The sequence below is a fragment of the Knufia obscura genome (assembly GCF_036327395.1).
Source record: "Knufia obscura strain CCFEE 5817 isolate CBS 148926 chromosome Unknown scaffold_7, whole genome shotgun sequence".
In the NCBI taxonomy this organism is placed as follows: domain Eukaryota; kingdom Fungi; phylum Ascomycota; class Eurotiomycetes; order Chaetothyriales; family Trichomeriaceae; genus Knufia; species Knufia obscura.
This window is the reverse complement of record NW_027042693.1, coordinates 1,195,533-1,221,765: the sequence shown is the minus strand read 5'-3', so window position 1 is coordinate 1,221,765 and position 26,233 is coordinate 1,195,533. Positions and strand designations below refer to the sequence as shown.

The 26,233-nt window shown below is 51.9% G+C and overlaps 10 protein-coding genes across 10 annotated transcripts; 6 read left to right on the top strand and 4 right to left on the bottom strand.

The window, feature by feature from the left end:
• Nucleotides 1–413: 413 nt before the first annotated feature.
• PMZ80_006641 (uncharacterized protein) lies at nucleotides 414–2,528 on the bottom strand (the record flags this gene model as incomplete). The annotated part of the gene is made up of 1 exon (XM_064875053.1): nucleotides 414–2,528. One exon carries the CDS (start codon nucleotides 2,526–2,528, stop codon nucleotides 414–416), a length of 2,115 nt encoding a protein of 704 aa, XP_064729453.1.
• A 56-nt stretch (nucleotides 2,529–2,584) lies between these two features.
• Nucleotides 2,585–3,329, top strand: PMZ80_006640 (uncharacterized protein; the record flags this gene model as incomplete). Its single annotated transcript, XM_064875052.1, has 2 exons — nucleotides 2,585–3,041; nucleotides 3,094–3,329. 2 exons carry the CDS (start codon nucleotides 2,585–2,587, stop codon nucleotides 3,327–3,329), a joined length of 693 nt encoding a protein of 230 aa, XP_064729452.1.
• A 1,663-nt stretch (nucleotides 3,330–4,992) lies between these two features.
• PMZ80_006639 (uncharacterized protein) lies at nucleotides 4,993–7,043 on the top strand (the record flags this gene model as incomplete). The annotated part of the gene is made up of 2 exons (XM_064875051.1): nucleotides 4,993–5,062; nucleotides 5,164–7,043. The coding sequence occupies 2 exons, from the start codon at nucleotides 4,993–4,995 to the stop codon at nucleotides 7,041–7,043; spliced, it is 1,950 nt and encodes a 649-aa protein (XP_064729451.1).
• Nucleotides 7,044–8,231: 1,188 nt separating this feature from the next.
• Nucleotides 8,232–9,470, bottom strand: PMZ80_006638 (uncharacterized protein; the record flags this gene model as incomplete). Its single annotated transcript, XM_064875050.1, has 3 exons — nucleotides 8,232–9,077; nucleotides 9,123–9,264; nucleotides 9,313–9,470. The coding sequence occupies 3 exons, from the start codon at nucleotides 9,468–9,470 to the stop codon at nucleotides 8,232–8,234; spliced, it is 1,146 nt and encodes a 381-aa protein (XP_064729450.1).
• A 1,025-nt stretch (nucleotides 9,471–10,495) lies between these two features.
• On the top strand, nucleotides 10,496–12,193 carry PMZ80_006637 (uncharacterized protein; the record flags this gene model as incomplete). Its single annotated transcript, XM_064875049.1, has 1 exon — nucleotides 10,496–12,193. The coding sequence occupies one exon, from the start codon at nucleotides 10,496–10,498 to the stop codon at nucleotides 12,191–12,193; it is 1,698 nt and encodes a 565-aa protein (XP_064729449.1).
• Nucleotides 12,194–12,384: 191 nt separating this feature from the next.
• PMZ80_006636 (uncharacterized protein) lies at nucleotides 12,385–13,500 on the bottom strand (the record flags this gene model as incomplete). The annotated part of the gene is made up of 1 exon (XM_064875048.1): nucleotides 12,385–13,500. The coding sequence occupies one exon, from the start codon at nucleotides 13,498–13,500 to the stop codon at nucleotides 12,385–12,387; it is 1,116 nt and encodes a 371-aa protein (XP_064729448.1).
• Nucleotides 13,501–14,017: 517 nt separating this feature from the next.
• PMZ80_006635 (uncharacterized protein) lies at nucleotides 14,018–15,367 on the top strand (the record flags this gene model as incomplete). Its single annotated transcript, XM_064875047.1, has 1 exon — nucleotides 14,018–15,367. One exon carries the CDS (start codon nucleotides 14,018–14,020, stop codon nucleotides 15,365–15,367), a length of 1,350 nt encoding a protein of 449 aa, XP_064729447.1.
• A 2,166-nt stretch (nucleotides 15,368–17,533) lies between these two features.
• PMZ80_006634 (uncharacterized protein) lies at nucleotides 17,534–22,144 on the top strand (the record flags this gene model as incomplete). The annotated part of the gene is made up of 1 exon (XM_064875046.1): nucleotides 17,534–22,144. The coding sequence occupies one exon, from the start codon at nucleotides 17,534–17,536 to the stop codon at nucleotides 22,142–22,144; it is 4,611 nt and encodes a 1,536-aa protein (XP_064729446.1).
• A 901-nt stretch (nucleotides 22,145–23,045) lies between these two features.
• SCJ1 (DnaJ- protein scj1) lies at nucleotides 23,046–24,302 on the bottom strand (the record flags this gene model as incomplete). Its single annotated transcript, XM_064875045.1, has 1 exon — nucleotides 23,046–24,302. The coding sequence occupies one exon, from the start codon at nucleotides 24,300–24,302 to the stop codon at nucleotides 23,046–23,048; it is 1,257 nt and encodes a 418-aa protein (XP_064729445.1).
• Nucleotides 24,303–25,592: 1,290 nt separating this feature from the next.
• Nucleotides 25,593–25,862, top strand: PMZ80_006632 (uncharacterized protein; the record flags this gene model as incomplete). Its single annotated transcript, XM_064875044.1, has 1 exon — nucleotides 25,593–25,862. The coding sequence occupies one exon, from the start codon at nucleotides 25,593–25,595 to the stop codon at nucleotides 25,860–25,862; it is 270 nt and encodes an 89-aa protein (XP_064729444.1).
• Between the last annotated feature and the right edge of the window lie 371 nt (nucleotides 25,863–26,233).

Here is a 26,233-nt window from a genome sequence, read left to right as displayed (position 1 = left end):
CTCCTGAGAAGAAAGGTCATGGATCGTGCCTGCCTAGGAGCCTATTCCTCCTTCCTTCTATAGCGCTGGATACACTTGCTGCCGCTATGAAGAAACTTTTGGGCGGGAGGATGGGATGGGCCCATGCACCCTGCCCGCTGTTAGCAGCTGATGTTGATACACACCTCGACAAGACAAGGAAGCAAGACAACAGGTTCGTACAAGATCAGATGCTGTTTCAGCGATAGTCCGTAGAAAGTACAAAGTGTACAAATAAATAAAGTATCAAGCTCATACCAGAGTTGACTTCCTTTCCGAAAAGATGCCCGGGCTGAAGCCACAAAGCGTTCTGCGCGTCAGGACCTGGTAACACTACCGCGGCGTCCTCCCGAGACAGCAGTACCTGTCCAAAATGTCCCATGGAATGAACATATCTACTCCTCCTCACTCCCACTCCCACTCTCCTCTCCACCCTGACCACCACCACCCTCCTCCCCCTGCACTTGTGCCCCCTCCCCACCACCCTCCTCTTCTTCCTCCTCCTCCCCCTTCCCAATATGCCTCCTCATCATCCGAATATCACTATCCAAATCCTGTATCTTCTTCGCAATCTTCTTCTTCAATATCTGATTACTCGTCCCCTTCAACTGCTCCTTCTGTCTTGCGATCTTGTCCTCCGCCTCTCTGATCTTCGCCATTGTCTCTTTCTGTTCATCATCGGCCTCCTGGTCTGCTTCGCTTGCTTCATCGTCGTCGGGACCTTCGTCGTCGTCGTCGTCGGCTGCTGCGTGGGCGGGTGTATCTGTTACCGCGGACGGTGTTTCGCCAGCCACAGACGGCGCAGATGACGAGAGAGGATTCGCGGAGCCAGGTTGAAGCGATGGAGCGGCGGTGCTTGGTTCTGCCGTATCGGGTGCGTAATCGTTTTCGTCGACGCCCTGCTCGAACATTGCTTCCAGCGCAGAGATCTCGTCGGGTTGGAACTGCTCCTCCGGCGTCTGGGAGTACTCGGCTTGTGTTTCAACAGCGCCATTCTGCGGGAAATAGTCCACCTCTTCCTCGCCTTCTGCGTCTTCATCGCTGTCGTATTCCTCGCTGAATTCATCTTCTTCGGCGCGGGGGTCATGGTCGAGGACTTCGTAGGTGACGTTGTGGGCTTTACTGTCTGCTTCGAGGAGGGAGTTAACCTTGCGTTCGATGGATTCGATGTCATCCAGACGGGTGCGGGCCGTTCGTTCAAAGCGGCGTTTGCGGACGTTGCGCATGGGCGCTGTTAGGCCGTGCGCATACTGGTAGTTCTTCGGGTTGACGTCTGGCGGTAATGGGTACGTCCTTGCTTCCTCGTCGTCTTTACAGGGACCCAGCACGAGACACATCTGGCTTATGTCGACGGATTTGATGAAGTTCTTCCTGTCCCATGATTTCATGCCCTCTGTTATGGTGGGGAGATCGACGATGGTGAATGCGTATTGTTTGCCTCGGATTTGGAGGATGCCTCGTCGGCCGTTTACGTCGAGGACGCGCATGCGGATGTCTGCGCCTTTTTGGAGGATGGAGACGCCGACTGTGCCGTTTGCGATGGCGTCGCGGATGTAGTTGCAGTCGTCGCCGGGTAGCATGCGTAGGACGAAGGCTTCGAGGATGACGGGGTCGATTTCTCGGTCTTCTAGCTCGGAGTCATAGCCGACGCCTGTTGGTCTCTTTGGGATCTTGCCCTTCGTTTTCAGTTTGATGCCGGGTGTGATTGCTGAGTTCTTTGCTGTAGATGGCGCCTGCTTGGTGATGAGTTTCAGCAGCTGCGGTGCTCTGGCTTTTGCTACTGGTGCGGGCTCAGGCTCGACGCTGGGTGTTTTCCGCTTGCGCTTCTTCGATGATCCGGTTGGTGTTGGGCCATCTTCGCTTGCGGTCGGAGGTCCTGATGCTGATGGCGCTGGCTTCGCTTTACCGAAATTGAGTTTTATCGACGGCGTTCGCACTTGTTGGGTACTTGGTGTCTGGGGTTGCGATTGTGTCTGAGTCTGAATGTTGTTAGGTGATGCTGCTCCCATCTGCGAGAAGCTCAATTTGAGCTTGGGACGAGGTGGTGGCGGTTCCATGATGAGTGTATATCGAAACGTCGTATGGCCCTTACCATCCACCTCGGGCTTAATAGTTGATGTAGAAGAAATAGCACTTACCTTATTGTTCGCACCACGTCGTCGGTCACTATCATCTGTTGTTTCGCCATGCGAGGCTGCGCTAATCTGCGGCAACGCAGGAGGGACCGGCGGCACGTGCACCACGTCCGGAGAGTCCCCATGTGACAACGCGTCCTCGACGTTTGCTGGCTCTTCAGGTTCATCATCAAGATATTGCTGCTCGATAATATGTCTCTGCGTAACGAGAACCGTGTTCTTTTTGATCCATCTTAAAGTCGCAGGATCACGCGTGCTCAAAAATCTTTCACATGCACTTTTGCCGAGCTTCAAAGTGATGAAGGTGGACGACTTGGCTAATGATTCTTGCACCTCCCATTGACCTTTTCTCTTTGGAGCCTGCTTCTTTGGCATCTTGTCAAACTTACCTCTGCAGCGGTCTGGTATAGTGGTGTCTGCAATAAGCCAGGATGACGGCTTCAGATCTTCATTCGGCGCTTTTGCGACCAGCAGTCTTGCAAGTCTTGAAGGCAATGGGTTATAGTCTGGCGAAACCTGCTGTCGTTGACACCCTCACAGATTTGACAGCCAGATACCTTCTCTTAGTTGCTTCAGAGACTGCCCAGGCTGCTCTCAACAACCACGGCGATAGCCAGCCAACAATACAAGATGTACGGCTTGCTCTGGAGAGAGTCGGCGCTTTGCGACCACAGATGAAAACGACAGAGGAGGCCGCGAAAGGTTACGAGAATGTCGATGGCGCTCTTGTGCCTTTTGAAGATCTCAGAGGTGTGCGCAATTTCGTCAAGTGGGCAGAAGGTCCAATTCACAAAGAGATTCGCAGAGTAGGTGGTCTGGATGGTGGAGAGAAGGACAACGTTGCCGATCTAGCTGCGGATATGGCTGAGAACGAAGATTATGTCACTGGTGAGTTTGCATTTCGAGTTTCACTGCACCTTCACTTACTGACTTGGCAAAGCAATTAAGAAAAAGCATAGCAAGACTGCAGAGGAGTCACGATATCAAGGTACTATGCTCGGCAAAGATAGTGATTTACATCCCATTGCAATCGAGGGAGGTACTGTAGACAGTCTGTCTGAGTGGAATGCGCGCCGCTTGAGGGCTGCAGGTGCAGAACGAGCTACCTCAGATTCCAGCGCCATTAGCAGTGCTCTCTCAACTCCCATCGACACTGCTACGCCTGAGCAATCATGAGTCTGAAAAGCCGTTCTCAGATGACATAAAGGCCTCACGACTTCTTCAGCGAGGCCGGGTACACTCAAACAATTATCTGACCAGAAGACTGGTCTCGATCTATTACATGTTCAAGCTCCGAGATACCAAACCATAGCCGAAGCCATCAACCACAATATTCCAAACAGGGTCTGGCATCGTATAGTTTGAATCAGTACCGAGACGACAGTGGCCTCGAAAGCACAAATGTGCGTCAACGAGCGCGTGTCTATCATGCAAACTCATCGCATTCCCATATCATTGCAAGAAGATTAGCACATGCTTATTCACGCGATGAATAAGAATCCTGAAGGGCACCAAGCCGAAAAATTTTGACCAAGTCTTTGCAAGGAGTGGCAACTGGGTATACCTCGCAACGATCCAAGGACTAGACCTCTCTTCGCTATCTGAAACAATTGAATACGCGCCTGGACATGTCAAGTGGTCTCCATCAACCATTATTCATGGCCCGCTCAGGAGCAAGAGCCAGATCTGCGCCAACAACACACCACTTCGACTCAATCAAGCCCACCAACTCGAATTCCTACTTGAAACACACAGAGTCTTCGCGTTGGAAGTGTCAGATAATTCTCAGCCTAGATCTCCACTTCGACTTTTGCCGCACGGCGAGGTACAGATCTGTCAGTCGCGTCCACGTGTCACGTTGCACAGCATAGAAATGCTTATCTTGACCTTTGGCTCTATTCCAAACCGACCAACAACTCTGCTACAGCTAGCAAAGCAAGCCTAGCCCTTCACCAGTTGCAAACCAAGAACCAATATGTATGTCCATCGATCGATCTTGCTATCAACATCATGGTGGTGGTTGAACACATTGCACGATCTAACATTCGAGTGACACAAGCGATCCGATCCGCTTTTGACGACTCCTGAAATCACGGACACCGTGGTGGTCCGGCAAGATTGCTTACACTTGACTGAACGGCAGGCACGGACACTTGCCCGACATGACCCAGTATGGCGCAGCGAATGCATAGCTGATGGCTGCAATCCCCTGTGTAGGCCAAGCCTGCGGTCTGGTACTTCATTTCCACTTCACTCTCCTGGCCTTGTCCCTATATCTCCCAGGCTGTCAGACCTGTCGACACTGCTTCAGACTTCGTTTGACACCCTTCAGACGACACCCCGAGCACAATCATCTTTGATGCTAGCAGTTTTTGCACATGTTGAATTGCAAGGCGAATGCTGGACACGGAGCTACTTAGTCACGTTATCCACACGTCAATGGAAGCATGCATTACTTTCCGCCGGCATCTGTTCATTTGCCACGCCCATTGAGCATTCTCGACTTCAGACAAAGAACCTTTGGAATCCATCCGCAGCGTATCCCGTCCCATTGCATTACACCGTGAGCTGAGCCGACCATGTAACCCTACCAGTGAAGGCCTGTACGCTCATCTCGGCTCGTTGGGCAGGGTGGCTACATGGCCACATGGCTAGGATGCTTTGCTCGAGCTCCCTCACGTCAAGTTGAAGACATTCGTGACCTTGATGATGATGAGCTGTCTGCCTCCTAGTACAAAAAGCTACCGCCTTGACCTTTGACACAAATGTTTTCCTTCATCCTGTACATCACGGAAGGTAGGTAAGTTGTCGACAGTCATTCGTTTTTGTATTCTTCAACATGCTCGGTCAACCAACAAAGTCTCTCATTTGGGCTCTCAGCCTTGCAAGTCTTGCTCATTCTCTACCAGGTAAGTCACTCATCACTGTGGGCATGTAGCGATGGGCGTAGTTGAGAAGCTGCGAGGTCACCTCCTGCTACCTGAATCTCAAACAAGCTGACCACGAACAGGTCGTCAAGCTCTGGCAGCTCGTCAATGCACCGATGATACCGATGATTTCTATGGTTCACCATGCAGTGACCTCACGTCCAGCATCACGGCAGCACCGACTGCTCGACCTTCGTTCCACCCCAAGAACAACATCATTTCGATCACATGCAATCCCAACGGTCTCTGCTCGGCATATGATGTAAGCTCCTCACTGGTAACAACCTTCAATGGCAGCGACATCACACGTACGGATTCACCCATCATACCCATCACATCTTCTCCCTGTCAGGGCGCTGGTTGCCCATCATCCATCCCTCTCATGACCACTGGCACAGGTCTCGGTTCTGCACCATCGGACACGTCAAGAGGACCCTTTGCCAATGGTACAGATAGCACATTCGCTCCAGGGCCAACAGGTACCGCACCATCAGGAACTTCAAGGGGACCTTTCGCAAACGGTACAGATACTGCCATCACTCAAGGTCCCACAGGCACCGGCACAGGGAGAGTCTCTGCTACTGGCATCTCATCTGCTGAAGCCAACAGCACTACATACATCCGCAGCACCATCACACGTTCAGTGACAACATTTACAGACTCATCTCACTGGTCAGCCTGGACAAACTGGCCTGGAGCTAGTGGCACCGGCGCATCCTCGGGCTTCCCAGCGTCACCAACAAGCAATGGACCATTCTCCAATACGACATCAACACCAACACTGATCAACTCGACATTCGTCTCGGCTGGCCAGACCGTCACCACAGAAGCCCCATCCGCACCTTACACATCAACAGCCACGTTCATCTTCTCCGGCACTACAGTTGAGATTCCCATCCCAGATTCTTTCACAAACAGTCTACCATCGGTGAGCTCCCCGGCTAGGACAACCCCAGCACAGTCCACAGCGCCATTCGAGACGCCTGCTCCACAGGCCAGCACGCTCACCACCAGCTGCCGCATGACTACGAATTTCGCCTCGTCTGGCACTGCGACTGCCATCGGCGCAAGCTCAACTCTGATCTGCTGGGGTTTGGCCTGTGACGACCAACACGGCTGCTACGACTTCGTAGACCACTACACACAGACCGCTGATGCCACCGTCACCGCCACCTCATCCGGCCCATTCAGCAACAGTACTGCCTCACCCACCACGACCGACAACATCTACCCCGGTGACAGCACCATCTCAGCCCTCCCCACTGACTCTCCCACCTCAGTCTGGCCCTCAAGCAACAGTACCCGCAACCCAGACGCCTACACCACCAGCAATACCGCCACAATCAACGCCACCGGCACGATCACTCCAACAATCGCGCAACCAGTCATCACAAACAACAACGCAGTCTACACCTTTACCGCCACAGATTCAGCCGGCAACCCATTCACAACGACATACACAGGAGACCTACCAGCCTCATGGATCGACGCACCATCAGACAGCTCGGTGCTGGTGTCTGATCTATCAACCGGGGCGGCGACTTCCTCGACTGCAACATCGAACACATCAGCCGGGCCGAGCACCTACGCCTGGGCCGACTGGCCGAGTACACTCGCCACTAGCACAAGCACAAGCACCAGTTCATTATCATCAGCTGCAGCAGCCGACGGCTCAATCGAGACTTCGACTACGCGGACGTTCGTGCCTCGACCAGCCACTGACACGAGTGCACCGACTGCATCTTTGTACGGTGGCGAGAGTCGTAGCGATTGGAAGAGAGCTGGGGCAGAGGTCAAGGCTAAGGCAATTCGAGCCGGTGTGAAGGAGGCGAGGGAGGTGAAGATGAAGGACTTTGGGCTTGAGAGGAGGGCGGTTGAGATGGAGAAGATGGGGATGGATGCTGATGTTGATGGGAATGTTGACGAGGTGGCGTGTCATAGAGTGTGGTGTCGGTTGTGGTGATGGTGGTTGAGTGGTCAGTACGATGTGCCAAGGGGCTGGGAATGGCACAGGATGGTGGATGAGGTGGTCTGGATGTTTATTTTTCTAAGATCTGAGCATGGTTTACTTGTATGCTTGAAGTCAGTCTTGCATTACCGAATAATGATTGAGTCGTTGATCATATTGAGTATTTTCGGTATCTCCCTGCACACTTATTTAACCCTCTGAGCTGAATGATCAACCTGAGGATGCGGAGATATGAAACTTCCGCTATGAACTGCACTGTGCTCTAGCTAACAAGCCAGCTACCTGCGACGCAGTGTGTCATCCTTACCTATGTACCCACCTATCTAACTCCCGGAAGTATCCGTTTCGACCGTGCTGTGACGCCCGGGTTTCACCGCTCTTGGTTTCTTATGCTGAGCGGACACCTCCGGATATATCAGGTGTCCGCGATAGCACGAAACGAGGCAAGCCAAGTGTCGTCGGACATGTCCGGGATGCTGATGAGCTGCCTAAACTTTGGGCCTGAGCGCGCCTAAGCATGACATCGGACACTTACCTTACCTTCTCACAGTACCGACACCGTCGCGAAGGCATCTCTCGTGGAGTCTTATGCTACACGCTGTATACCTATGAGACATGGCATAACAGAAGATCCAGGTGCTATACGATAGAAACGTGTGTTGTGTGAAAGTAGGGAAAAGTTGGTGATATGGTGGTTGGAAACGTGAATAAAAACCGTACAACCTTTTGCACGCGCGACGTTGGTAACATTGGCACTGTTGCAAGCACCACCCACCACCACAAAACTCGCCAGAAGAGATTACGACCATACGCAGCAGGTGGTTGACAGAACAAATGGCCCACTATTTGCAGCAAGTTGACCGAGCACTGGGCCATTCATTGTGTAATTCGCCTGGCAGGTAGACTAGGAAAATCTGGAGCGACCAAAGCCGGTGTCCGGGAGCTCTTTGGCGAGCAGCCAGCCGTGCGTGTAAGTACGCTTAACGGCTCTGTAGGATTCCCCGATTTCGCAGGTCGCGGTGCCGAGGGCCGGCTAGGTCTGGTCAGTAGCATGCATCTGGAAAGAAAGTGTCAAGTAGCAACCCTCCGTGGACATGGACTGGCGCGAGGCATTGTAGGATAAGGGTACGAAGCACCACTTTGAGAGGGGATGTGTCCGGTCAAAGATTTACTTGCCGTGTCTCATATCTCCTCCACAAACATCTGCTTTTTGATCGGTCCGTCGTTGCAGCTCCTCCACTCATTGAGCATAACGCTGAGCTCGGTCCTTGCATCCTCAACTATAGCGTCCATCTTGATATCGTTCTTGTCATATCCGAACGGATCTTCCAGCTGGCATGCTATTGCCTCAATACCATACAAGGTGAACATCACAAGAGACACGATCAGAATTGACCACCAATGGCTCTCTTCGACGATCGCAAGCGGCAGTACAGCGCCAAAAAGTGCCAATACTTGCCGTTGATGGATCATAATCGCCACAGGATACTGCGTGTACCTGATGGTTTCCATCTTGCCGTACGCATCAATCAGCGTATTGACCTGAACTGTCAGCTGACTAGTCCCCGGAGCATGGAACCAGCCTCTGTCATGTCCGCGCTTGATAAATCCCTCCAGAAGCGCAGTCAGCTCGATTGGCAAGGCGAGTCCCTCTTCTTCATGCCCCTTAAGCCCAAGCGGAAGCAGTTGCGCATAGTCCGGATTCAGCCTCGGCGTGACTGCTCCAGAAACCCTGTTGAAGTCCTGCTTAGTGATAGGTGCCCATGCTGCGCCCCATTCTGCACGAAGGGAGTTCTTGACTGAGCTTGGGATGGCCATTAAGATGCGGACTGCCCGCTCAATATCTGCTCGTTCTGCATCTGTGGTGTCTTGGCCAGTTTTGTAGGAAGTGCACAGGAAAGAGCGGGTCAGATTGCGCGTAGCAGTGATAATAGTGGTCAAATTGTTGCGGCCATCCCAGAATCTGTTGTAGCTGGTCTGGTTGCGGAAGACCAGCATAAGACCCACGACTATCGACAGGGAAGGTACCTTGACACGTCAGCGACGACTAGACAGATCCTTGGCAAGACTTACAATGGAGGGAGGAAGGTCCGCTCGGACGTTGACGTAGAGATCAAGGCAGACGACTAGTAGGGTAAATAGTGCATGGAGCACAGCAGCGATGGCGATGTTAGAATGAATTGCGCCTTTGACGAACCGAAGGACAAGAGGCCATCTGGGATTGTCAATACCTCGAAACCGATCAAGCAGGAGCTGAGCTCACCTTCGTGGCTTCCTCCTTTCTATCGTCCTTTTGTTTGGAAAGGTTACCTGCCGCCTACGATTGAGTTCAGCAATTCTATCGGCGACGGATCCTTCACTCGTGGCATCATCATCCGTGTAGCTGACGCCATTCACGTGATTACTGTCGAATGAGGCCATCGTGAGCTGTGCATGCAAGATAGAGGCGGCATGACTTTGCCCCTGTTAGGCGAAGACTTGGTCAGATGGCCGATTTCAGCAATGTGGGACATATCGATCACAATGACAGCATATGAGTGGTCGAGCAGACAAAGACGATTGGACCGTTCCGCATAGTCGTTCCGAGCTGGTCTTGGCAGAGTTGTTGCTGGAACCCATTTTAGGTCACCAAGACGCGGACAAATATTACCCCGCCCAAATCCCCCATTGCGACAAAGGTCTGCCCGAGCTTTGACATGTTGATACCATTCACAGCAGAACTCAGTATGGTACGCTAGGCTTGACATGGACATCATGCCGCCCTTGAGCGCCAGAGGGAATGCTTGAACAGGTATGATGAGTCGGCCCAGGTTCTGACACAGGCTATCATACCGTATTGAATATTGTCGTTGCCTGGTGATATGTCAGCATACCAAGGGGGCACCGTATCATGAACAGAGTGTATCTTCACCCGATACGAGAGCAAAGTGAGACAAGCCGGGCACGTCCTAGGGATATCTCGGAACACTCTCATGTTGCAGCTACGGTCAAGTTGTCCCTAACTTGCTATGTCGATTTACCAGGATTGACAACGAGTTCATACTCATCATGCAAAGCATAGTGAGCTCTTCATGCAGCTGCGCAGATGTACTACTCTGGCATGGCTTACTGACGCCTGCCTGTGAACAAAACAATTCTAAGACCAGTCATTGCACCGTTCCGAAATACGAATGCTGCCGCCTTGTATGGTATTGTGATGGCACTAGGGGTCCGGTGTAATTTCTGGCCGCATCGCAACCGGGTGAAGCTGGGCCTTGGCATATCTGCAGCTGTGACATTATGAGATACTGTTTGAGGTATTTTGCGAGCTACGGTTTGTTGGTCTCAGTATAAGTTCAGCTTCCTGCTTCAGGTATGTTTGGCTCAACCCCATCTGACGCCATATAGCACAAACAAGACGTAGTGTGCTCGCAATTCTAGTACACTTCGCTGGACCATCGCACTCAATGGCTGAAGAAGTATCAGACCACCAGGCTAGAGAAGCTAAAGAGCAGCCTCAAAATGCACAGCAGCCTCAACCAACTTCATCAGGCGAGTCATCCATCAGATCAGCTCACGAAGATGCCGCACCAGAATTCAAGCCCAACAGGCGCTTCTACCTCGCCTTCCTCGCTCTAGCAGTCCTCACCCTCATGGTCGCCCTCGATGGCACCTCGCTCTCAGTAGCCTTACCAATCGTCGCCGAAGCCCTCCGAGGATCCGCCTTAGAAGCATTCTGGTCAGGCACATCCTTCCTGCTAGCAAGCACAGTCTTTCAGCCTAGCTTCGCGCAACTCAGCCACGTTTTCGGACGAATTCAAATGATAATGTTCGCAATCACATTCTTCTTCGTCGGCGTCATGATGGCCGCCTTATCCCAAAACTTCACCCTCCTCCTAGCCGGCCGAACCCTCCAGGGCATCGGCGGCGGTGGCATTATCGCCCTCACCGAAATCATGGTCACAGATCTCGTCCCACTCCGTTACAGAGGCCAATGGGCCGGCATAATAGGCGGCATGTGGGCAATCGGCAGCGTAAGCGGTCCCGTCATAGGCGGCGCCTTCGCCGAGACATCCTGGCGCTGGATCTTCTGGCTCAACCTCCCCTTCATCGGCGTCTCCTGTGTCATGGTCCCACTGTTCATCCGTCTGAACAGCACACCCAGCAGCCTTGTCCAGAAACTCAAGCGAGTAGATTGGATTGGCAGCTTTCTCTTCGTGGCATCCACAACATCATTCCTCATCCCAATCACCTGGGGCGGCGTAATGTACGACTGGACCTCTTGGCGGACCCTCGTCCCGCTCATCCTCGGTCTCGCAGGCATAGCAGCCTTCATCTTCTACGAACTGTACATCCCATCCGAACCACTCATCCCACGCTCCCTCTTCTCCAACCGCACACTCAACCTCGGCTGGCTCTTCGCCACCCTCCACGGTATCATCCTCTGGTGCATGCTCTACTACCAACCGCTTTATTTCGAGGCCGTAAAAGGTTACAAGCCCATCATCGCAGGCGTGAGTCTCTTCCCCGCCACATTCACCGTCGCACCACTCAGCATCGCGACTGGTTTCGCCATCACCAAATCCGGACACTACCGGTGGTCTATCTGGTCGGGCTGGGCCGTCGCAACGCTCGGCCTCGGTGTCCTCATCGTATGGGAAGTCGACAGCAACATACCCACCTGGCTCTTCACAGAGCTAGTATCAGGCATCGGCCTCGGCATCCTCTTCCCCAGTCTCCTCTATCAGATCCAGGCAGCAGCTCCACCAAAAGACGTCGCCTTTGCCGCCGCGATGTTCAGTTTCTTCCGCGCACTAGGACAGGCAATCGGTGTTGCGATCGGCGGGACGATCTTCCAGAACGAGATGCGCCGGAATCTGCTCGCGACGGCGCGGTTTGCGCCGCAGGCGAGTGAGTTGGCGAAGGATGCGGCTGCGTTGGTGCAGATTATTAGGGATGCGAGTCGTGAGGATGGGTTGGTGCTTAAGACGGCGTATACGGATTCGTTGAGGACGATATATATTGTTTTGACGGTGTTGGCGGGGGTGTGTTTGGGGTTGTCGGGGTTGATTCAGAAGTATGATATTAATATTGGGCTTGAGACGGAGCAGGGGCTTATGGTGGGGAAGCGACAGGCGGGGGATGAGGAGAAGGTGGGCGTGTGATGGTGTGGTAGAGTATTGAGATGGATGATGAGGTATCTGGTAATGATTTCGACAAGACATAGATATAGATCTAATAGTGGGAAATAGAGTAGAATAAGGGCACAGCGACCTCATCGCTTCTCCACTCCAGAGTATAGAGTGTAATGATACGATCTGAAGATACGACCTGAAGAGTCGATGCCTAGCCGAAGTCACTGGTGTGTCTCTTCAGTATGTTGATGCGTGATCAACGGCTGCTTCAGCTCTTCACGTGTTGGTTCATATCGCCCATACTCCAGTATCTGCCCGTCACCATGCTCGAGGTCATTCGAGGCTGGTGCGGCCGGCGCACTAGATAATGTGTACATATGCGTCGCAGCAAGCACAGCAACCATCCCAATCAGAAACAGCGGCGTAAGGTCAAAGTCCCATAACAGAGCCGTAGCGATGGTCGAAACGATGACCGAGGCTGATGTAGCGAAACCCTTGAGTATGTTGTCTGTCCATGTGATCACAACCGCCACTGTCAGACCACCGATCGCTTGGAGGATGATCACCGCCCAGACTGTGGAGTTGTAGCCGTGCCAGAAGCCGTCCCTCGCGATCTGTTCATTGTCGATGATGAATACGCTCAGAGCTGCGAATGCGAGACTGGCGAGACAGAGCTGGAGGTTGCGATGCCAGAAGCCGATAGCGTTGGGCTGATGGACATCGTTGGTGGCAGCTTGCTGTGTCTTCTTAAGGATAGACTCCGTGTACACTCCAGCAAATCCTGAGATGAGACATGCCATGCTGACGGCCGCTATGCCGCGGGCGTGGTCCTGATGATGAGGTGATACGCTTTGTTGTGTGGTCGTTTTTAAAGGTATGGACGCGCATGCGACCCCAGCAGCGAGCATCGTGATACTGTAGCATTGTGTCATGGATAGCTTCTTGCCGAGGAAGATGACGGCGCATATTGCGGTCGTGAGGATTTTGCCTTGGTATGCGACTTGGAATGTGGCTGCGTCTAGATTTGAGACTGCGACGAATTGGAGGTTGTTTTGGATCGTGTAGAGGACTGAGGGGACAAGGAGCGTCAATAGCGTGGTTGATTTCTGGTGTTGGGAGATGCTGATAGGCGACGGACTCCTTTTGGGGGACGGCGGGAAGCGTACTGCGTCCGAGAGGGGTGATGCTGGGCCCTGGTTGGGGTCTGCGTCCTTGGTGCTTGAACATCTCGTGAGGAGGACACCTATCAGGCTGATGAGGCATTTGAGAGCTTCTGAGAGCAAGACTGCGGTCGATGTATGGTATCTCGGACCCGGTAATGTCCTCGAGTAACGCATGGTAAGGACCAGTGCTGAGTTTTGGACCGCAAGGAAAGCGAGACAGCCATGTCGCAGGGCGTTGCTCCTGCTCGAAGTCATTGCAAGAGCTGTCGGCGAGATACCTTGCACTCTGGATGTCAGCTGCCTCGAGTATGCAGCGGTGTGTGATGTGTTAACAAGATTTGCAACTGGCAGAACCCTGAGAAAGAAGTGCCAGACAGCATTGCTAGCCAGCCATGCGATTCTCCAGGCAATTCCAAGTTTCACTTGCACGTGTCGAGTGGTCCGAGGGTGCGATTCTAGATCGATTGGTGCAAGAGTAGCGCGACAAACATAATCACGTACCATTCGCAAGGGATCGTCTGTGAATCAGGGTCTTGGCGTTACACGCAAGGAGCTTCCTAGCATAGAGCCCGTGCGTAGGGACTATGCAACAGCAGAGAATTTCTTGCTCGACCTCGCGCCATCTTCTGCTTGACTTCGGTTTGCGGTCTTGCAACACTTGCTTCGACACTTCCACACCGATATTGTAACCATGCCAGAAAAAGTCACATCACTATTTTTCCGTACCTACTCCAGGAGGTTTCGCTTACGGCTCACTGCCCTTCGGCTCCTGTTAGGGATAGTGCTCACAATCGTGTTCTTGTGTACCGGTTTGTGGCAGTATCCCGAATACGGCCCAGAGGTGCCGCCATTGCCAGACTGGTACGAGCATCCAGAGTTAGTGGAAGTGCCAGAACTCCTTGTGCCTCTCCAGAGAAAACTGTTCAATAAACCACCGGAACCACCAGCCCGCTTTGAGGCTAGCGCGAGACACAAGGAACTGTTATGCACAGCACAGCAGCATACTGAGCTTCTGCTCAACGACCTTGAGAAAGAGATCCCGCAGAACGCGAGTGCAGGATCAACCACAAAAACGCATTCGTTTCTTCCACTAGAGGAGGCCGAGAAATTGTGTGCAGAGGACAAACTGGACGCCTACCCTCAGCGGGACCATCATAGGAAGATATATGACCTCTTTCTGGTAGGGACAGAGCTTGACTGGACGGAAATCCGACTTCACGAGTTGGCTCCACATGTCGACTATTTCGTGATCGTAGAGGCGGAAAGGTCGTTCACAAACAAGACGAAGCCTCTGTACTTCAGGAAGAACTGGAAGCATTTCTCGAAGTTTGAGTCGAAGATAATATACCACGTGCTTAATGACGACGCCATCATAAAATCGAGCAATCCATGGGAGCACGAACGCTATCAGCGTAACGCTTTGATGACCCAAGTGTTTCCGGATCTCTTGGGAGACAAGGCGCCAAACCAGGGAGATGTTATTATGGTGTCGGATGTCGACGAAATACCACGGCCAGAAACATTGGAAAAGCTAAGAAACTGCGATATCCCAGAGCTCACAGGGATGCGAAGCAAGTTTTTCCTTTATTCGTTCCAGTGGCAGGATGCAGACGGCGACTGGGGTCATCCACAGGCCACGATTTGGCAAGGTGAACGAACGATCTTGCCAGAAGCTCTCAGAATGAGCTGGACAACGATGAATCACACCTTCGATAATGCATCGTGGCATTGCACTACCTGTTTCCAGACTGTTGCTGAGTTGATAACCAAGATTGAATACTTCAGCCACCAAGAATGGAACGACGAGCAATTCAAGGAACCTGCTGATATCGTACGTCGTGTGCGAAACGGTACAGACGTTTTCGAGCGTGGGACACCGTACGTCAAGATTCCGCAGGATCAACTTGATGTTCCGGCATATCTGAAGCAGCATCCGGAGCGGTTTTCATACTTGCTTGACCGAGACCCTCCTAATGCTAACTTCCGTGACTACGCCGATGGTGAGCTGCGACAGGTCCAAGGGGTTATGATTGAGGACTGAGGTTTGGATGCGAAGAGTGAGAGAACAGCTCTTGATGGAGAGTGTATATGTCAATTGAATGATTGTTGGAGAACGATCGCTGCCAAATGCGGATGCTTTTCGTGCGACCTGTCCGAGTTGGGATTGTCTAGCGTATGTACTGCCTTGTGCTTTGGTTGGGAACTCAGCATGCTCGAGATGGTACTCGAAACGTATAATGGTCTGGATTTTGCGTATGGAGGGTTCCTAGCTCTATGAACGAGCGATTTGTTGTTGGAAGAAGGGATAAGACTGTTAGCCGCACTCCTACTGTCCCTCTTCAGCCATCATCGTCGACGATATGCTTCATCGTCTCCAATATTAGCACCGCTCGGCCCCTGCCGGCCATATAACAGGGCTGTGGTGTAGTCAGCCGCTTTAATTATCCAGGTCTGTGCTCAAAGGTGGTCAACTCGATTGTGCGGTGATAACCCATGCTGTAAGTAGAAGAGGGATCAAAGGATGCCATATTTGTTGCTGTTAGGGCACATGTGCTGGTTTGTGGATTGAGCTCTTGAAGCCTACCCCCTCGCCGTTGTTTGGGCAGCAGTTGACTTGCAGCCCGCCCTGTCGCAGAGCAGTCCCACGACCGGAATGTGTTTCCGAGGCAGGAAGCTAAAAGCAACACAAATCGCAAAATAATTAGAGAAGCAAGTTCGATGGGTAGAAGACCAAGATTACGTGTAATTTGAAGACAAAAGAGATCTCGGTCATGTCTAGGCGAAAATGATGCCCGAAGACGGCGTTCCGGAGAAGGAGCCGGGTGCCGAAAACAAGTAATCCTTGCACCGATCTGATCGATGTGAGATGTGGCTGCATAAGCTGGTAAGTTAGGCTTGGTGGCCTCGGTGAAAAGGATCTCATACTTGGACAACCGAGCAGTACAGTGGTGAAGATCCAATGACAAGTGATGGTGAAAAGCATTTGTTATGGACGCGCAAACGTGAATATATTGTTACCCTTGCGCCGCAGGATTCTGTCAGGGTGTCCTCCGAGATCTGCGCAACGAGTGCACCCTGAATCTCCATGCGAATGTGTAATGATTATCACGAGTACCTGGTGCGACCTGTATCAAGCTATGCGCATTAGTTAGGGGATGGCCGTCTTTTATGTGCTGCCTCTCGCAGCGTTCATGGGAGTGGGCTGAATAGACAGGTTTGAGAGGATTCTTGACTCTTTTCTTGACTCTGTTCTGAGTTACCCCATGAGGAAGAGCATTACAGTTATCTTTCAGTAGCCGAAGAGCAACACGTGAGCGAGAAAGGCGGAGCTCTAATTTTTCACTGCACCATTCCTATTCAGAAGAGTCGAATTACCAGAAGAGGAGAGTCCAGATCGTCTCGACTTAGTCGAGATTAGCTCGAGTCCTAAATAGGATGTATAAAGTGATGCGAGTCAGAGATCTCAGAGAGTTAAGATTACAGATTACTGTGTCAGAACAGCTGAAAGAAAACTTAAATGACAGCTCTCAGTTCTCTTATGCGGACGAGTTCCTCCGTTGGGGAAGTCAAGATGAAGTCGATATCGACTCTGAAGCTTGTCTAATAGGACTCTTTATCTTGTTGCACGTAAAGGTTGCTTTCACACATATTTGTACAGTAGAGTAGACATCATTACCGAGTATTGGCATAGCGGAGGCAGTAATGCAGCAATGAGATCATTGTGGCCCATCTAGACTTTGAAGTTGAGCCAGCCAGTGGGCTCAGAGGCTGGAGAAAAGGTCGAACCAATTAGTAGTGCTAAAGGCCAGCACTTCAAGTTCGCTGCCAGCCTGAGTCGGACTGCGCTCTATCTCCATCTGTATCTGTATCTGTGACTGCAATCGGTGTTGTAAGTACGGCAGACGCTCTTGCCTGCTCGCCCACATTCATCGCGCCTGCCCCGTCTGCGCGCTGTCGCGACAGGGCGCAATCTATTGTCCAGTGGACGACCTGGTTTGTACTTGATGCCATCAGCACGCGCCCCTAAGCCTGTTCCTTGACTTCGATTGGAGACGATGCGGCAGTTTGACAACAAGCCTTGACAGTGATCCGACCAACTCCTTCGGTCGATTTGTGGGACATCCTACCCATGTTGCCCTGATCCAGCCCGTTGCTGCTACAGATGGTCCAGGTTAATGGGACGCCGTTCCTCACCTCTTAGCACAGAATGGTACAAGGCGATGAAGATGGAGCAAGAATAGCCCACGTTTTATCCCGGGGCTCGTCGGGAGAAACAATACAGCGAGAGAAAAACTTCGATCCGAAACGAAGCCAATCGCGCATACACGATGCTCAATCTACCTCGAACCCCGAGTCGCTGTTACATCCTCAACCCTCCAACTATCATGGCCACAAGCGATCCGGTTCCGGCAGCAGCATGCACCTCGATCTACCCGATACTCCAGAGGCTGCCGAAACCGCCATGGCCGCCCTGCAATTCCTCCCGACTCCCCTGATCGTCCTCACCTCTCTGAAAACTATCATGTTTGCGAATGAGGCTATGGGTAGACTGCTGGGGCTGTATGATGGCAACACGGACATCTCTCACGACCTCATAATTCAAGGTCTCAAGGGCCAGTCATTATCGCAGATTGGTATTGACATGATCTCTGACGGCGTGCCCGTCTGGGTCAGCTGGGACAAGTTTCTGGACAATCTTGCCTCTGGCCTCTCTGCAGACCTTCCCACATCTCCAGAGCACTCTGGCGCCCCGAGGAGTGGTGGCGCCACTCCTACTGCCGAGTTGGATGGAGGACATCTCGATCCCGTCGAGAGGGGCCGCTCGCCTACTCGGGAGCGAGCTCCTATACAAGACACGGTCGTTGAGGTTGTCGTGTCCACAGCCCAGACTCAGCAGGCCATATCGCCCCACCTTCCATCCCATCGTCAGTACAAGCCCAAGAGCCCCGGGATTCACGCCACCTGCAGGATGATCATTACCATTTGGACGATGAATGACCAGAGATTCTTCACCCTAACATTTACCGCAAGTAACTCGAACAATCACACAAAACACAAGCATCATACGAGGAACAGCATGCCGCAAAGAGCCACTTCCACCGCCTCCGCCAAGTCAAATCGTTCCGCCCATTCACGTGGCACTCCTGCTTCGTCCAATTCCAGCTCCCTTGCGAACTCGCCATCCGAAGGCTCTAATCAGCCCGGAGCTTTTCCACCTAATGGTGCCCCGTCAAGATGTGCCACTGCAAATAACTTCACCGAGTTCCAAAAAGTGACACGCATGAAAGATGCGATGCTGAATGCTATGCATATCCCCATTATAGCCATGTGGAGGGATGAGAGTGTCGTTTTTCCTAACCCAGCTGCACGCAGGCTCCTGGCCGTAACAGCTGACCCAACAACTGATGATGGATACGATTTTATGTCTCGTTTCAATCCCTGGACAGCTGATTTCAGCCGAGAACTCAATGAGGACGAGAACCCGATCATTAGACTATGCAGAACACAACAGCCTTTCGGTAGTTGGCAAATCGGCTTGATCAATGCAGGTACAGGAAAGAAGTCCACCTACGATGTGAGTGGCTATCCAGTATTCGACGACAAGACCAACGAGTTCTTTGCTGGTCTTGTGGCGTTCAAGGATGTCACCGAATATACGGAAAAGATTGCCCACCAATCTGCAGAGAATGAGCGACAGTTTCAGCTGATCTGTGATACAATGCCTCAAATGCTTTGGACGACACGGCCGGATGGTTTCCATGACTACTTTTCGCAGAGATGGTATGACTATACAGGTCTGACCCCAGAAGAATGTCGTGGCAAGAACTGGGTCCTTCCTTTCCATCCGGACGATCTTGTATCTGCAGGGAAAAAGTGGGTGCATTCGCTCGAGTCTGGCGACGAGTATCTGGTAGAATATCGATGTCGTCGGAGAGATGGTGAATGGCGTTGGATGCTGGGTAGAGCTCTGCCTCTGAAAGACCACGACGGGAAAATCATTAAGTGGTTCGGTACATGTACAGACATCCAGGACATTGTCGATGCCCGAGAAATGAGCCAGAGAGGAAGACAGCAACTTGTCGATGTCTTGAACCACGCCCAGATGACTATGTGGATTATTGATCGAGATGGCGTTCTAACCTTCTTCGAAGGCTCTCCTACTAATGCGATTAGTTCAGAAAGAGCGAAGTTCGATCCATCTATTGTTGTTGGCAAGCAGGCCGTTGAAGTTTTCAAAGAGCAGGTCAAACCCGCACGGCTGACCGATCTGCTCGATCGTGTGCTCTCTGGGAAATCTCCTCTCGAACTATTCGAAGTTCAGGACCATAACGGTCGGTGGTTTAGAGTACGACTCATGCCTCAACGTGGCCGCTCATCACCGAGCGGTCCGCTTCACCAAGACGAAATCATCGGCGTTATTGGCACTAGCATGGAGGTCACCCAGATGAAGGCACAAGAGCAGGACAATGTGAAACTAATTGCGAAAGAGACAGCTGCCAAGGAAGCAAGTAAGATGAAAAGCAGTTTTCTAGCAAATATGTCCCACGAGATTCGAACACCAATCGCCGGAGTACTAGGCATGTCGGAGCTCTTGATGGACACCGACCTCGACCAAGAGCAGAGTGATTTTGCTCAGAATATTCAAAGGTCTGCAAACTCATTGTTGACTGTCATCAATGATATCTTGGATTTCTCCAAAATTGAGTCGGGCCGTTTGGACATTGAAGAAGTGCAGTTCAGTCTAACGGTCGTGCTCAGGGATGTTGCAAAAATGCTTTCTTACGCTGCAGCGAGGAAGAATCTAGAGTTTTCGAGCGAGCTACTACTTGGTGATGCAGAAGAATTACCACTACTGGGTGACCCTGGCCGTATTAGACAGATCTTGACGAATCTACTTACGAACAGCATAAAATTCACATCGGAAGGATACGTGAAACTCAGAGCGGCGATTGTTGAGAACACTGCAGATACGATGATTGTTGAATTTACCGTGGAAGACACTGGCATAGGGATTGAAGAGGAGGTTAAGAAGCGCTTGTTCAGACCTTTCAGCCAGGCTGACTCAAGCACAGCCAGAAGATTCGGCGGAACTGGTCTGGGCCTGACGATTTCGAAAAACCTGGTCGATCTGATGCACGGGCAGATCTCGCTGGAATCCAGGCTTGATCAGGGTACAATCGCAACCTTCAGGGTACCTTTCAAGAAGCCAGAGTTCACCAATGGTACCCATGCTCCCCTCGTGGAGATTGGGCCTTTGCCAGATCGATTGCAGTCCGAGTTGTCTTTGTCTGGGGACAACGGAGCGACCGACTCTAAGGGCCGTCGAATTTCTTCTTCCCAGCTAAACTCTCCTCACAGCCATACTAGTGGCAACGCGACAAAAGGAGACGAGTCTATGCACGAGATAGCACGCGACAAATTTCATGTGCTCGTAGTGGAGGATAACGCCGTAAACCAGCAGATCGCACTCAAGTTCATCAAAGGGCTTAAATTCTCAGCTAGCGCCGTATGGAATGGCAAAGAAGCTCTACAGTATCTACTCAAAGCCACCAATACTGGTCTGCCGGCTGAGGAAAGGGCCAAATATCCTCTACCATCAATGATTCTGATGGATGTACAGATGCCAGTCCTTGATGGGTACCACGCAACCCATGTGCTGCGACACCATGCGCCATACAAGGACATTGAAGCTATCAGACGAATTCCTGTCGTTGCAATGACAGCTTCTGCTATTCAAGGAGATCGCGAAAAGTGCGAGAGGGCTGGCATGGATGATTATCTTGCGAAACCTGTCAAACGCACAGTCCTCGAAAAGATGATTGTCAAATGGATTGCACGAGATGCGAAAGCTGCCAGAGACTCACATCAGTACCATGCTGCGAAACCTGCGCTCTCTAGGAGTGGCACAGACCACAGCTCTAACTGCGCGGATGTTGATCACATTGCGCAAGAGGTCCTCGGCAGAAGGGCCAGTCTAGTACCTCTTCCCGTCCCCGATCACTTGCGACCGACCCCAATCACACATCAACCCGTAACAGGTGTCACTGGCCAACAGCGAAGATCAAGCTTGTCAAATAGGATTCTTGCTAGTGAAGTACTAGGCGTAGGCACGGAAGCTGAACGCGATGCTCGAAGAGCCGCAAACGAGGAGAAGGCTGCGGAGCTTAGGAACTTGAAGCTCATTGCAGCTACCGACACCCCGGCTCAAGCATCCGAGACGAACTCTCATGCAAGCGTTCTGAACAATCTGAACAGCTCCTTCTCCGATCCGACAAGTCCAATGCCACGAAGTTACCCTGCCCAAGGCAACAGCGAGTCGGCTGAAGGTGTTATGGCGTTAACAGAAGCAAATGTAGAAAAACACAATATGACGACCGGTAGTCCAGGTGCGTCATTACATCAACCTATAACCCAAGAAGATTACTTTAATCAGCACATAATGGATGGAAACCAGCAGCAGAAACTGGTCGTGCCAGTAATGGACATCCCTGGTCCACCACCTGATGTTGCAAGCCCAGGTGGGGCCATCCGAGTGATGGCGGCCAGAGATCTGCCTCAAGGCACCTTGTCGACGGCAGCGACAGCATCAGCGTCGAGTATGTCAGGGAAGAGGAGTAAGATATCGACGCCATCAGTCAACAGAATGCAGTCTGAAGGAACGAGTCCTTCACGAGCCGCAATGTCGCTGAAGGTGCAGGGGCGATCAACAAGTGATTGGTCTAATAGTAACGTGACCCTGAAACAGGAACATACTGGAAAGAAAGATCGTGCCACAAACCCACGGAAAGCGGACGAATCTTCGGATGAAAAGAGATAGCATCGAGCCTGCACAATTGATCGGTATGGGCTCATCATCTGCATCTCACAAGTACCATGGGATATCGCAGTGCTTGCCTGGGCAGAGATATGTTCTTCTTGCGGGATAGAGCGTTTGCATGCTTTGGCATAACGGCGTTCTTGGGTCAATCTACCTCTCAGCAGCTGCTTTGATGCCGGCGTCGGCGTTTCATGTTTCAGCTGAAGCAATTCGGGTTGATTGAACTGGATCATACGGCCCAATATGAAGCATAATGATCGTCACGAAGAGTTGTATATACAGTAAACCAAGAGGGACGGTATCAAACTTCAGGGCCTTTGAACGCAGGGTTCGTACCACATAGGGGGACAGTGCTCGAGGTACGAGATGAAGGTGCACAAGCACCCGGGGCAATCCTTAGTCAGAGGTGCAGCACCAAGGGTGCCTGATATGTGTAGGGAGGAAGCTACCTAGACTATCGCGATAGACAAAGGGCTTCGGTTCCACTGGCATTCTAGACGATGAAATCATCGATACTTCAAAGGATCTGCCTGGAGTGAAGCATAGCAGTATTTATCCAGTGAGAATCACTGGCTGCTGGATAGTACCTTCAATTTTGTGCTAAATGACATACCTTCAGCAAGTTCTGGTGCCAGCACTGTTCTTCCCATTCATAGCTTATACTTCATACCATCCGCGTTGTCTAGAATATTGCTGATAGTACGCCTGTTGTAGTATGAACGTTCCATCGACTCTGGCCAGCTCAAGAAAGCTCACGCCGCAAATTCGAAATAGCCTGGTTGAAACACAGCACGAGCTCGACTACTCTTTCCCAAACTCTAATTGGACAAAAGGCAAGACACAAATCGAGAAAGAACTTGCAGTCTATCACATTTCTAATCGTCAATCATCACATCTACTGCTATAACTCATCTTTCACATCCTGCACCACCGCCGCAGGCCGTCCGCTATCTTTTAGCAGATCAACACCGTTCTTTTTCCTCCATTTCTCCCATAAAGACCAGAACTCCTTCTCCATTCCAGACTCCATCTGATCTGGCAGCACAACCACATACTCAACATGCAACTTCCCATGTGACTCATGATGCTCATCGTGCTCATGGACATGTCCCTCCTGCCAGCTCGGTATCCCCTCCCCAGCCACACTCTCAACCTGCCCCGGCTGAACAACCTCCCCCCTCCCCCTCGACAACGGCACAACATGCCCATCCAAATGCGTCAAATTCCTCGTCCACCCACCCATCCACGCCTCCCTCAAACTCAACACCTCCTTCCAATACAGATCCGGCCCCTTCCGTCTAAAAAACGCCCCATCATTCCTACTCCTCCTCGCCTCATCACTCTCACTCGTATCAATCTTCGCAGCCAACTCATCAACAACAACATTCAGATTCCCCGCCACATAATCCGGATGCTCATCCGCCTCATTCTCAAACACAATCCTATGACCCCTCGGCATCCCCGGCTCAACATCAGCCACAAGATCAATGCGGCCCCTCACCACCTTCGCCCCACCACACGTCTTACACGGCTTCTTGATCGTCTTGCCCTGACCCCCACACACATCACAGTGACTCTGAACCTGCTGGAACATCCCCGGCGCAAGCATGTGTTTCTGAATGATCATACCCCGCCCATTACAGCGACTGCACGTCTCGACGTGGCCGTCTGCGCTGCCGCTCCCTTCACATGTATCGCAGATCTGCTGTTTCTCCAAACTAAACGGTACCTCCCGCCCCGTATAGAAATCCCTTAGCGGAATACTCAGTTTCACCTCCATATCATGGCCCCGCCTTACACCCTGCTGTCCCCGCCCACCCCCAAAGAACTGACTAAACAAATCAAACGGGTTATGTTGCTGCGCCCCGCCGGTCCTTTTATGGTTCGCGAGCCCATCATGGCCATACTGGTCGTAGATCTTGCGCGTCGTTGGATCGCTCAGCGTCTCATATGCCTCTGCGACTTCGAGGAATTTTGTCTCGTCGCCGGAGGATTTGTCCGGGTGGTACTTTTTTGAGAGGGTCCGGTAGGCGCGTTTTAGGTCGCGGTCGTTGGCGGATTTGTCGAGTTGGAGGATTTTGTAGAGGTCGGTGGTGGTTGTGGCGGCGAGGGTTAGGGTTAGGAGGGTTAGGAGGGTGAGGAGGAGGGGGAGGTGCATTGTTGGGGTGTGGTTGGGTGCTCCTGTGGACTCGAGATTGTAGAGGAGGAGCGGGCCTGCGCTCGATGATGGGTTTTGGTTGGATTGGAATTTAGGACTGTGTTATCATGGCTAAGTTTGTGGCAGGGATGTCTTCGATATCTGGAAGGTACGCTGGAGAAGAGGGCGCACAATCGCTTTGTCAAATATGTGGTGACTGGAATGCCCGTTTGCCTCGATATAATATGCGATATCTGTCTTTTGCGCTGCGGAAAGTCAAGCGGCTCTGCAAACGCATGTGCAAGGGTTCGGATAGCAGGGGTAGTCACGAAGTCACGTGCTATAGACCCTCAATGAGCTCTTCTACTGTGCTCAACGTTGATCACCTTTTGCCCTAGCGGCATAGTCATCAGGACGGTAGCATAGCGCAGTTCTGACGACTACAGATGGAGTAGCCGAGACTGTACGAATCATACCAAGCAATGTCAGCTGTTACAACATCTATTGCCTTGCTCGTTGATGGCACGTCTAGGCACGTACTACTCTTGAGCTGACTATGGCTAAAAGCCAGCAGCCCGGTGTCTCTCCGACAACGCTGACTGGTAGCCAATCTGTCGAATTGACAGTCGTGTTATAGCAGTTCTTCTGATCTCGGCTACGCTGGTATCCCTTGTCAAGGGAAAAGCCGCTGAAGATATTAGGCAGGTAGAATCCGTCGGTTGAGCTCAAATGACATGCAGACGTTACAGTGCCATCTATGGTATAGCATCAACGTATCTGCTACAGTTTCCAAACAACATGGGAGGCCCACGGCGTTTCAGCAGACCAAGTCTCGACATCTACAGTGGCGGTGAGTTGGCACGTGCCCTGAAAGCAGTGCCCCAGATGCCTCCAATGCTATGCCCCTGCTGGCTCGTGACAGATGTGAATGCTCTGTCCATCATCAGTTGCCTTTGAAGCAGAAAAAATGCACGATTACGGTCAAGCAAGTGTTTGACCCACATTTCTGCACACGCAACTGCTCACCCAGGAGGGTACCTCCTTCTTCTCTTGCAGCAGACTGAGTCAACGGATCTGCTTTTTGTTGAGCCTTGGCTGTTATCCGAGCTACTTATCGTTGGTTTCTAGTCCCTTCAGTGGTTTTCTCTTGCACGCGAAGTACAGGATTCGAACAATCAGATCTGCGACTGGTCGACTATCCAAGAAGACTCAAACGGGCATTAATTGAATTGAATCCAACACGTCTGGTACGCCTGACCCCGAGCCACAGGCCTTTCCATAAGCTAATATGGACCAGAAACCCGAGCCACAATGCACGTCCTCAACCTCTTGCCAGCCATATTGGCTGTGGCATTTGCTTCAAGCATGTTTCCCAGATATCATGCTGGAGCCTGGGACTTATCGGCCTCCACGACTCTCAGTACCCACATACTGACAACCAAGGACGTCACCCCACGCACCACTTCTGACGGCCACAAGGACATGGAAGTCGAACCTCACAGCACCGCCAACGGGTTAGCCACAGTGGAGACCAGCCAAGGTCACATCAATCATGTCAAGGACGAAGCAACCATAGCTTAGAAGGCTACGGATGAAGCTGCCACACCTATGCCATCTGTACCAACACAAACCCACAAAGCACGAAGCGTTACTACCACCACATTCACTACCTCCACCATCCCAGTGACGACAACCACGACCCCAATGCCACTCAACCTCAAGCCCGGCATGCCACCAGTGCCACTAGGCCTTTGCTGCTTGAAGGACAACATACCATACATGTGCGCCCTTTCGAACTGCGAAAAGTCCGGGACGACCTATAGCCCTTCTGGCAGCACTGAAACTGTGGCCCCCATTCCAATCAATATCAAGCCTGGACCAGTCTACCCACAAGGGCTCTGCTGTGAAGTGGACGGGAAGCTGGTTCCGTGTCCTATAGACAACTGTGACAA